Source organism: Thermobia domestica, chromosome 4 (assembly GCF_964235325.1).
Source record: "Thermobia domestica chromosome 4, izTheDome1.hap1.1, whole genome shotgun sequence".
NCBI lineage: Eukaryota > Metazoa > Arthropoda > Insecta > Zygentoma > Lepismatidae > Thermobia > Thermobia domestica.
Genome location: NC_137457.1, coordinates 154,619,638 through 154,632,866, shown reverse-complemented (window position 1 = coordinate 154,632,866; position 13,229 = coordinate 154,619,638). Strand labels below are relative to the sequence as shown.

Below are 13,229 nucleotides of genomic sequence, written 5' to 3'. Positions count from 1 at the left end.
GAGAGTTTGACTTTAGACACTGGAATCGTATTGGCTAAAATGGTCGAAGAATTTAGGGTTGTGGCTGTGAATCGAATAAAGAGCTTTGTTTCTGTCTTTTGACGCCAACTAGAGACCCGATGACCGCGTGAGCAGGTAGGGAGAACTAAATTTCCTTATCCTTTCCTCCTGCATTTTTGTCAATCTTCGGTTTTCTTTAAAACTGGTATTCATAGACGGCACCTGTTGGTGAAGCTCATTTCCTTTTAGAAGAAAGAGCTACTACATGTGTTTGTCAAAATAATTTATTGGGGGGGTAATCTTTGTGCATGCACTCCTTGAACTCTCTGAAAGATCACCCTGTCCCTTACTCGTACCTCTACATTACTGGCAACCCTGAAACAAACTTAGAAGACGGTATCCTTTTGGTAATATATCTGGTTCCACAAGAAGGAAAGAATAAAAGCATATGTCAATATGGTAGGTTTTGGCTGCACATTTTGTACCCCCCGGTAATGTATGGATACAGTAAGGCAAGGGCAGGACAGCGGACCTGATAGAATGTTTCAGCCGATGGAATCTGGCCCGTGGGCCATAGTTTGCCTATCACTGTTCTAGTCTACAGATGGATAAGACAAAGCCGGTTCCGTCACCACTGTCCTGAATTGCTGCATAATTAATATCAGCGTCAGACCTTACTGATACACTGGAAACTTGCACTAGCGTGCGCAGGATATTGGGAATGTGGGTGCCAGATCTAAAGTACCACCATATGGAATGTCGTCCTCCCCCTTCCCCTAAGAAAAGAGAGCATCATTGCTTACAAGAGAAGAAATTTTTGTTGTAATTTCATTCTTTCTTCTATGATTTTTTTAAGATTATTACATCGAAATTGTCGAACAGTGGACATTCTTTCAGAAAATAACTGACTTTTCAGTGAAAAGCTGGACTTTTTACATGTAAATTTGAAAACATTTTACCATATAATTGTGTGGATGATGTTCAATCTGCATTAGTTCTTGAATCAGAATTGTAGTTGTCCCGGCCAGATTTTTTGACCGAAGTAAATGCATTATGTTTTTGCAACAAGTATTTGTAAAATTCATAATTCATGTTCATGAAACTACATACATTTTAGTACAATGATAAATCCCGTAAATGACTGTATTAACGAGCTTTTTTACACTAAACATTTACTAGGAAAAACACTCTTTACTCGCTGCATTACCGTACTGCTAATATCGCAAAATAAAGCTGATGAAGTTCACTGGAAATTTCAATGCTATTGTTACTTCTGAAAAATGCCCAACACTATTCTTCAGCAAGAGGTAAATTTGCATTCTAGACTAAGAACTCATAAAAGATAAGGGACACATAATAAGTTATTAGGCCTAAGCTATATGCTATATGCCTATGCTTATATAACTACTTACGCAACTTTCGTCATTTATAGTTACGTCTTTCATTGATTATTTTCTGAAAGATCAAAGGGAGTTATACAGTACAAATTCAACCAAACTCATTGATCTGAATCAAACTTGGCATGGTTGTAAATATGTCCGAGTTTCATATATGCTCACTTCTTATAATTATGAATTTATTGAAAAAACGTTTTACAGTAATGATATTCCGTAAAAAGATGTGTGATGCATATATATAGATTACACAACGCACACCTTATTACCGCAATAACTGCGCACAAATTGCAACATGATGCACAATCTTTGAAATAAAATATTACGGGATTGTCAAACGTAGGAGGTTTTTATTACAAACAACCGCTTTAGTATCACAGATACCTAATAATATTTGCAAATGTGGGAGAAGAAAATCTATTTATTAATCAATGATTGGATCTTAATTATATTATTTAAGTTAATTACGTTAATTTATGTTATAGAAAAGGACAATGTCAGAAAAATGTCCCAAGATGCTTTCCAGGGACTAAAGAAGAATACATCAAGATCCTAAATCCAGTTGTTCCTTCAGAAATGGTTTCTATTTTGAGATACTCTTTTGAGGTTTAACTCGGGACTCAAATAAAATATGAATCACTTAAATACGCACCCCAACTAGTGAGAGGCGAGGAGACTCACTTTTAATAAGCACTCCGAGTAGTGAGAGGCAAGAGAGTCACTTTCAATAAGTATCTCTAATAGTGAGAAGCGACGGGACTCACTTTCAATAAGCATCACAAAGAGTAAGAGGTGAGGGGACTCACTTTAAATAAGCACTCCGAATAGTGATAGGCGCAGAAACTCACTTTAATCAAACATGAAGGTTTCAAATCGGTTTGCAACCTTCTCCCAATAACTCCTGCCACTTATGAGTGTTCTTGGCTAACTGCAAACCATTTCGAACCAGAAGACTTTTGTTAACTGTAATCAACATATTGGATCCGCCATTTTGAATTTTCTAATTTTGACATCAGATTTTGAATCAGCTGTCCTAAAACGTCCCTGGGTTCTTATATATTAAATGATTGTTTTCTGTCTGTGCTTCGAAACCTTCCTTAACGTTAAAATAGTTATCGAGAAACCTTAAACCCGTACCAAAACCGAAATTTTAAAAAAAAATATATGTGGATTCTTTTTCGATGTTGTACAAATCTTAAAGTTTTATTTAAATTGGTGAGTTATACTTCCGTAAGTTTCCTTGTTAGAGACGCATTCAGTAATATAATAATGATGGCCAAAAGAATTATCTTACACAAAGACCAGGGCTATTACAAGAATATTTTTTAATTCTAGAAATTACATACAAACTGTGGAAACAAAGTCGTCACAGTATCTTTCTAATGTGTAATTTTTGTACTGCGTGTTCATGTTTCAATGTAATTAAGTTGATCCTTAAAGTGTCAAATGTGGAATACATTTAAATTCGTATGGTCAGTACAAGAGCCTGATCAAAAGTCCGATTCATCTATCCGAAAAGCAATTCCAAAATTTTCCTAACGTCTGAAAAAATAGCTGCGCGTTAACATTCTCAGCATATACTACTTATGTTTCTGTATTAACATTTTTCTTTCGAAACAGTTCAGTTCTTATTCTTTTCCTTTCTATCGACGAATGTGATATAAAAGGAGTCTCACTGTCGTGAGAATGGTACAACGTCATCGTCACGCAGAAGGTAAAGGAACTGTTAGAATGGCGGGAGAGTAAATTGAAAAGGTAGATATATCCTTCTGAGCGTTTATTAACAAATGCAGCAGGCAGTTGTGGTCATAGCAAAGTTTGAACGACCTCTCGCCGGTTTACGAATAAGTTGTTGCTTTCCCGGTAGAACTTGTTTTAAATACCTACTTCTACTCCGATAAAGCGAAGTGGAGACCAAACATATAGTCTTACGGTTTAACGTGATTGCCAGATTTAAGTAGGGGTGTAGGAAGTTCACTTGACGAATATATGATAATTTAAATATAAACAACTATGTAGTTTCTTTTCACACATTTTTAAATTCTTGTAGACTTATTTCTTCAAAACTGCTTGTACTTTTCTACTTTGTGCTATTATTTTACACTGTAGATAACTGAAATATTGCAACACTGTAGAGGTCCTCATAACGCCTGCAATTCTGTAGAAGAATGTTAATAGTGTGTATGTGTGTGTAACATGAGATCATCCAGATATGTTATTGGTACCGGTACAATTTATATCTTGCAGGTGATGTTGGCACCAGGATCCAACAAATATAGTAAGGCAACACACCTGTTTCCCAAGAAACTGCCAGAAATAGCAACATAAGTATTTTCCCACCGCAAATGTGAATAAAATTCATGGATTTTGATCTCACTTTCGTTTTGTATCTCTTCTTGTTTTTTATGCACATTTGGTTCCAACAAGTCGGTCTCCCAACTCGGAGCTAACAAGTACGCAAATACGTGTATAGGTGTGTGTATATGTGTAAAGTTTAACTCAGACATATAACATACAGTGGACCATACGATGAAACATGGACTCCTGAAGGAAGTTCAAACTAATTTAGTAAAAGTTTAAATTACCATCTGAACAATTAATGTGGGTATAAGACACTGAAATCATTCCCAGGAGGGGAAGACATAATATGCAGAAAAGTAATAGAATACGAAAGATGTTGGTGTAGAATTCATAGTTTTCTGGTTCAAAGAGACGAATATTTCCACTTTAGATAAGTGCTCCTCAATTGTTTTTAGCCGTACATAAATGATTTTTTTAAATTATAATTTTTCTTTCAAGTATGATTTTTTTAAAATTTCTAATTGACAATTAGTTTGTAATTATTTTCTACCTCTAAGTTATATGTTCTATATGCACACAAGCACACACTCATATATATCATCAGGATATTGGAGATGGCATTACCTTCCCTTCGGGGTACACTCACAAAGTTCATATTGGTGAAATGCTTCATTCTTCAGAAACACATTGCTACTAAAATTATCTTCCTAGCTTAATTAGGGTCTGAGTTATTGATGTTTAATTGGTGTCACATTAAGGAGTTACCAGAATGTGACTATTTCACACCATTAGGCCGGTCTATGGCGCTAACTCCGTAATGATGCATTTCAAGACATATTGTCATATGAACTTTTGTGTTTGAGTACCCATAAGGAATCTACCCCTCAAACTTTGCCGTACTTTCTTCTTACACCCTATCTATCTATCTATCTATCTATCTATCTATCTATCTATCTATCTATATATATATATATATATATATATATATATTCAACCTTAGGTTACTTACTTTGAGTCGGTTCGGATGTCACTATTCCCGGAGGTGGTGGAGGATCAGCGTCATCTGAAAAATTAAAATCAGGCATAATGTCATCAAAAAAGAGTACAAAAGAATTTCGCAATACGATTCTGGAAATATGGAACGTTACTACTTGCATAATCTTATTCGGTTACTTCTGAAGAAACTCAAACAAAGTAATAGAATTCTCTGCAACATGAAGCGATACTTAGATAACATAGATAGAGTTCTCTGTTTACGTCAAAGAAAAATGCATCCATGTTGTTCCAATGACATTCACAAAATAACGCATGTTGGATATATAAACGTATTTTCACAAGCAACTACAAAAGTACCTGTGATTGCTCCAGTGATTTTTTGCTTGTTGAGATGTTGACGTAACATGGTGGAATATATTGTGGATAACTGGTTCCACCTGCAGTCGTCTTAAAACAATGTAAGAAAATTATTACTATACGACTAAACATGTTAGTTGAATAATTTTATACTCCAGTCAGTTCTCTTACAATTAGTTTCCTTTAATGTTACATTTCCGTTCAACAGAACGAGCAGTGCCTTAAAGAGAATGTTATCTATGACTCTAAATCTTTACGATTTTTTTTCAAATTTGACTCATATCCTTTAAATTTCCATCACAAACAGGAGTGAAAATTTAATGATTATATTCCTGTATGCTTATAATAATTTTATTGTACAGCATAACATCTATGTGCTACACAAAAAGGAAACTGTAATTTAAGTTGCAAATTTGAGAACGAAGTTATATATCCCCTTTAAGGTTTCACGGTTACGTCCTTTAGGCTAAGAGAGACGATGACTTAAGCAAGATGATGATGGCTGAAGATTGGATGTAATGAGAAAAAGTAAAATGAAATCTTTAGGTTTTACTTCCCATAGTTATGGAGCTAGGCTAAAGAAGACGGTAATGATGAGAAATAAATGAAATTTATTATTTAATAAATTGGAAGAAAAGAAAGAACCTCAAGAAAACACACGTACACCGTGTTTGTCCACCAGAAATTTAACGTGGAAGCTGGAACCAAACTAAGAACCAGATACTCTTCAGGTGAGCAACCGGTTCCCATTTGATGTAATGAGAGTGTGACATGAAACGGAGTATCCAGAGAAAATTACGGGCATGATGTTAGCCATCACAAATTCATTTAGGCCGGGATCAAACCTGAGACTCCACATACCAAAGGTTAACGCTCTACAACTGAGTTATCATGAACTTAAATTATAAATTTGTTATATAATTTAGGTTTTTATTGGAGAACGATTTTTAAAAAGAAGTGGAAGAAAGATTAATATCTTATCTACAAATTAACTACAATAATTACAGTTTCACCCAATTTCTTAATTTAATCAAGAGTTCGAATATCAGTCATCTCTACATTTTTACCTAATCGAGATTCTTCGAGTTTCGAGCTGAACTGATGTGGACACACATTTAGCTTAAAAACAACTCGTTCCCCTACTAGTTATACAAAATATGAAACATTTTAAATTCTATTTAATTTGAAAACATGCCATATCCTGGAAATGACTAGTTTTAGAACTAAAATTTAGATTTCAATTCAGATGGCACCACATTCGACCAGACGGTGGCCATTTGTCATGACGTTGTATGAAATAGGGGAGCTGTAGTAGTACGGGCAAATATGAACAAAGTGATTTTTGGATGATTTTTCCTGGATGTCTCCAATTTCCCTTTCCACGTACGCCAAGGAATCCGTGTATCATATCATCTGAAAGCTGAAGAAAGTAACATATGAACGAAACATTTAGGATACATTGTTGTGAAGCAGTAGATACATAACTAAAATTTTACTCTTTGCTATTACAAAAACGGAATTTAATTACTAGGATTTGAGAATTCTGAGTATACAATTAATTCATAAACAATCAAACAACAGCAGCATTCGTATTGTTGAAAAGGTATCAAAAATATAAGATTGGTGTACTGCACAAACTCACCGAAATCTAAATTTAATTATCATGAAAATTTGCAATAATACTACCAGTAGCAACAGCCGAAAAAATGAAGATTTTCGGAAACACTGTGACCTTTACTTTAAACATTGAATTATCCAGCATGTTGTTGTACATGAAAAATATTAGGGTTTGATTCCCGGAAGGAGCTCAAGTGGTTCGGAATCCACGTTAATCAGTAGGTCCACGTCTTATGTAGCTTTGCTGCCGAACGGGACAGGGAAACTCAAAATCAACTCAACTCAATGAAAAATGTTAAGAATTATTTTATAAAGAACCGTTTGAAAAGGTGGAAAACTGAATATTATATTTTGTTTGATAGATATTATAGAAAACAAAAACAAAAATTAGCACAAGGAGTTTCTCAAAAGTTAAAGGCTAAAATGTTGTATGGAAAACAAGTTAAGTCTCGAAGCATAAGAGTGGAAATATGTGATATGCATTTAAAACAATAAGAACAATTGTTGTAAACATGGGGGTGTTAATTTGTGAATGATAAAATATAATGTGAATTTTATGTTTTATGAATGTTAATAAACACAATTCCAGACATCAAATTTAGAATCTCTTCTTGCAAAATAATAACAACATTTTACTATCCTGTAATAGAATTTTACTCTTATGTATTTTTTGAGACTTATGAGAACTAACAATAATGTTCACTTTTTTGTAACATACATACGCTAGAAAATTCTTCCCTTGAAGTAACTTAAAATTGTCTGCTTGGCAATAATGTATTCTTTATAATAAGAGGGAAAGTAATGAAGAAAAGTTCGCGGTTACGGATACAGTTCGCGGTTTGCTGTTTGTAAGTCCCAGTTCCGCTTCTTTTACTTCACATAATGATATTTTTAGAACATAATAGTACCTCAGCAAATGCAAACAAATTCCTTGGAGAAAGAAGGGTATTTAAGGAGTTCGTTATCTATCAGTTCAACTAGAGGAGTGTTTCGCGGTTTTTGTAATAGTCATGCGTGTTTAGTAGTTCATTTTGTGGAGATGGAATACATTTCATTCTGGTTCGAATCATACTAGTTAATTTTATTTCATCGACTTTTCTGCTATTCTTTCTTAAAGCTTTTGTTACATGTTTTCAACGAGAGTGATTGATAACTTTCTAACTTACCCAAAAGAAAAAGTCCTATAAACTTGCAATTTTTCTTTTATAATCCAGAATGTAATTCCTTCTTAATCCATATCACTTTTTACGTCATACATATCACAATCCATAAGATTTTCCTAAATCTGAAAGAAGATCTGGAGTTCTAGTTTTCAGGAAAATTACTATCAGCCATAACAATTTCTCCATTGATACTAGGAAGTAGTTCGTTATGGTCAAAATAGAATATTCTCATTTTTATTTCTATACTAAAACTTAACGGGGAAATATTTATTTTTCTACACCGATTGCCATGAAAGAACACGATAATAGATAGCTAACAGTAGTCTCTTTATTTGATTTTAGTTTGGTAATAATAATTTTATTTAAGGGCTTGCACTTATACAAACCTGGAAGATGTCAAATCTATTTATGTAGCAGTTTCAATTCTGATCTCCTTGGGCAAAGAGATTTAGCATATAGAGACAATGTTTCATAATGATTCAGCGTCTGGAGGACAGATTTCATTTCGACCTTATCGCTTTATTGCAACGGAAACTTATAGATCTAGCACTTTCGGTTTCAATACCAAAATCCATAGTTTGAAAATGTATTGTTTCAGAAAGCGTGACGTCGATCTTCCGTTCGTGGAATGGGAAGAGTTGAACGGAATAATCGTTTAAGTTCTTAGATAATAACACTGATAAATCCGGAAATTATTAAACTCTACGAAGGATTTTTAAGAAATCGACTAATTATTATCATTGCCAATATTACTGATTATCTAATGGAACAGTACTCTCTATTGGACAGAAAGAAACTTGGGGTTTCTACCGTAGGTGTTGTTTTATTGCTAATAAGTCATACACAAATTCATCTGTATTCGTTTCGATATTTCATTTTGAATTAAAAGCCAGTCGTTCAGGTGTTTTTCGTGGATGTCCATCTGCATTATTATTATTATTATTATTATTATTATTATTATTATTATTATTATTATTATTATTATTATTATTATTATTATTATTCTCCGTGGGAGACACGGAACGGGCCAGGTTTGATTCCTGCAGTAGCTCATAAAGTTTGGAGTGCAAATTATGCTATATATTCACTCTTAATATAACCTCGCATCTGAAATGGGCGCTAAACTCCAATTCAAATCAAATGATTATTATTAGAATTACTGTTATAGAAATGAAAACAGCCGTTCTTAACTAATTTTGAGGTGCTGAATCCCAAAATGATAATTCAATTTTTTTGGTTGTCTCTCGTTTCTGCTTAACGGGGGGGGGGTGATATCGAAGCTTCATGAGGCAACACCTCGGATGGTCTGGTAACGTTGCATTCTATGTATATTACGTCACCATTGGTGTCGAAGTATAACCCAAACACACGCCCATAACCAGAAGCATCTAAGTGGGGGGGGGCAGTATTTCTCTGTTTTAGAAAAAAATCATGATTTAATGTTGTGAATTGACGAATACATTTTCTTTATTGCTTTTGGATTGCCGAACACGAAAGTGACATTTACAATTAAAAGGTACTTATCTTATTTATGACATACCGAGACTTGAAAATTACCTATGTATGTAAATCTTAACATAAATGTCAATCTTAATAACGTCTCTTCTTTGCCTGTCAGCTGTATTCTGTTTCGTTAGTATCCCTTTTTGCATCCATCAAAAATCACTTAACATTGCTGCACTCCATTTTCCTTTATAACTTCGCTCCATCACTGAAATGTCCTGATGAATACGTTATCCATTCTCGTCACTGACACTCAGACAATTAGGCTGGAGGAAATCCAAAAGTGAAAACAAAAAATTCATTTTTATTGACACATTGCATTCAAGCTGTTCAAAAGTGTTCATTAGATCTTGATTAAGTTCACTGTAATTTTCAGCTTTTAAGTTGGCAAGAAAACTACTGGCTATATTTTTAAATGAACTTCAAGCTGTCATTTCCTTGTCGCTTAAGACTGCTTCAAAGTTGCTATCTTTACAAAGTTCTCTAGTTTCTGGCTCAATAAATACACCTGCTTTTACTTTTTCTAAACTAATTTTTGGAAATTTGTTAAATAAATACTTGAATGCGGAACCCTCTTTATCTAATGCCTTTACAAAGTTTTCATTAAACCCAACTTTATATGAAGGGCTTCCGAGAGCAAAACTTTAGTAGGTTCTATCACAGGCCTGAGTATCACATTTTTCGTACCGGTAGTTAGTGACTTTCTTGGGGGCCAAATCATCCTGGAATAGTGTGAACCTCTACCACAGCTATCCAACACGCATAGGAAGCACGAAAACTTTCTATAGCCAGACTGAAATCCTAATAATATAGTAATCACTTTAAAGTCAACACACACGTGCCACTGATATTTCTTGTAATCTATTCCCTCTTAATTTTTTTCCATGTTCGTGTAAGTCTCCTTTGCACTAGTAGCAAACACCACAGGTAAAATATTGCATTGTGAAAGAATACGGCTTTTATACTACTCTCGGAGGAATCAATGAATAAATTTCACTCATTAGTACTTTGTTTAATATTAAGTGTATCCATCAGACCTCCATTATCTTTACAGTATGAAAATTCACCTTCAGTCTCGAAGAACTTCTGGAAACTTTTGTTTTTGGTGCTGTATGATGTCACTCACAGAGTCATGCAGTAGATTCCACTCCTGCAATCTTGATGCCAGCAGTTCCGCTTTGCTTTTTGAAAGTTCCAGATCCATGACGAGGTCTCTAAGCTCCCCTTCTGTGATTTTATGAATGGAGTAATTTGAACTTCTTGGCAAGTAGTCTGTATAAATTGATATTACCCGTCTTCTTCATTGGTTGATGAGGCACTGTCATCATCGAGCGAGACTGAATTAATATCTGGTGGGGGAAAAGAACCAGGAAGTCCATTGCCATGGGGTACAGGACAATTTGCAGATGGTATATTATGATAAACCAACTTACCACTTGCGATAGGAGGTAACATACAAATATAACAGTCAGTGATATGATTTGCTGGCTCCCTGCAAATCATGGGCACACCAAACTGCATACAACTTCCTTTTTTGTTTATCCAAGAATTTAGGTTGGATGTATATGAGCTATAGTACACGTGTGGAGCCCAGTTTTTATCCCGATTGCCTACCTTACAATAGAAATACAAAAAATATGCCTTTATTGTAGTGGGGGTTATAGCACATTTCCTATTTGCAAATGTCACCTCACCGAAAATATAGCAAAAGTTATCTGTACTGTTTACAAACTTTTGCAACGTGTTTATAAGTACACTATGTACAGTTCTTGTATGAAATAGGTCTAGTACATCAACACAACACGGTTTTCTCTCAACAAACCTCTGAAAAATTCCACAGGAATGAGTTTCATTTGATACTAACAAATGGAGAAATATCAATAATCACATTGACAATAATAATTTTAACAATTTATGGAAATCACCCGATTTCATTGTTTGAAAACAATTATCGGTACAACGCCAACTTACATTGTTGCCAACTACAGAACAACAAAAACACTGAAAGATTAAAATTTTGACGAGACTGTGACTTTGAAACTTGAACTAATTTTGAAATTTTAATATTATTTTCGAAATCAGCATCAACCTATTCATAAAGATTAGGTAGTCTCATTTCCATGACATTCTTAGTGTAGAACATTGTGATTAAATAGAAAACATAAAAGCATTTGAATGTACTAAAGGGCAGGCAGTGCTTGTATGGCAGTGGGAAGTGCTTTTACAGGGATTGCTTTGATATTGATACCAAAGATAACCTAATATCTAAAGATAAGTTTTGACCAGAAAGTCTACTTTAAATTCCTTCGAATTGTGAAGTTATTGTTGATTTTTTTTAAAAAAAAGTGTTCATATTTCTGAAATGGTTTAAGTTACGAAATGAAACAAAATATGAATATACATGTATTTTGCTTGATGTTCCTTATCGAAAACAAGGAACAGTGTATTTCGCTCTTCAACTTTCTAGGTAAAAATGAGTCGAAAATATTCAAGTTTAAATATTTCTGCTCTATGTTTGATTTACGACCTTCTATTTTATACCACGAAAAATGCATAAACTCGCTAAATGAAAAAAAAACTATGTTGCGCCTGCAAGATATACAACCCACTTTGATATACCACTCACTTTGATAAGATATACATGTTTTGGCAGGCACAAAAACTGTCAGAAATAAGAGGTGGTAGATTTTGAATTTCTGACTCGTATGGATGGGTCATCTTGGGACTAAAAAAATCGTATCTCTTGCAGAAATAGCCTGAGAGAACTAGTGCCATTGATATTCATTCTGCATAATTATACCAATATTTTAAATCGTTGTTTCCAAAAACAATGTTTTCTTTATTTTCCCTATGCATAACATATAACAATAGATAATGTATACACGACTCCAAGAGTTCATTACCACCTGGAATTCTCCTTTTCCTGGAATAGTAGATAACCTAAAAGTTCGGACGTTGGATTGGTTGAAAATGCGAAATTCGTTGGAACAAACCTCAATTTTCTTACAAATATATCAGTGTAGCAAAATGGAAATAACAAAAAAATAAAATGTTAAGAATGACGGTTTTATTATTGTGAGGGAAATTGATAAGAGAAAAGTTTACTAAAAGTGCTTACTTAAGCAGTTGAAACAAGATGAATGCTAAGAAATAGATATGAGAGGAAAGCAACTTCCTTCCTTTTTCAGAAAAACTCGTAAAAAATAAAATAGGTTACATAATGTAAAGGTTTAATACCTAGGTATAAACGAATAACAGCACAACAACACACATAAACAGGAAACCGAAAGAGAGACAAACAGACACTAAGGGACACCATTAGTGTGTGTTTGCGGGTCCTCCCATTCAATATAAAATCGGGGCCCTACTTGCAAATCCAATTGTATTATTATTATTATTATTATTATTATTATTATTATTATTATTATTATTATTATTATTATTGAAAACTCGTTTCGTTTCCAAATCTCTTATTCTGCCTGAAAGGATGACAGCATATAACGGTTATGTATGCAATTTTTGTCAATGAGCGGTCTCAAAGGCAAAATGGGATGGAAATCTCCAAGACAGAGGAAAAGAAACTTACTTATGATAAATTCTAGGTCAACGTTCGAAGCACTTATTTCTGATAGATGCTTTTTTTCTTTTTTAAAATATTTTAATTATGTGTAGTTTCGATCTGTTACATATTGTTTTATGGGAAAACGGGTACCTGAACTGTAGTTAGTGCGCATAGTCACTAAATCTTGTTATTCATTATGCCTCACAAATGAATACACAGTGCTGACAAATTTTGCTACAGTTGCGGGAGGGATACATTGAAATCGAAAAGCATACCAATAAGGCCATAAAGCGAAAGCGTAAAGAAAAGCGCCATAAAGAAAAGCATAAAGAATGT

At 34.0% G+C, this 13,229-nt stretch overlaps 1 protein-coding gene across 1 annotated transcript in view; it reads right to left on the bottom strand.

Annotated features, from left to right (window-relative positions):
* The window catches only part of LOC145683385 (phospholipid scramblase 2-like), a 1,334,370-nt gene that overhangs the window by 827,631 nt on the left and 493,510 nt on the right, over positions 1-13,229 (bottom strand). Inside the window, exon 4 of the mRNA XM_081754718.1 lies at positions 4,705-4,758. Within this exon, the coding sequence (XP_081610844.1) occupies positions 4,705-4,758 (54 nt within the window). The remainder of the gene's footprint in view (positions 1-4,704; positions 4,759-13,229) is intronic.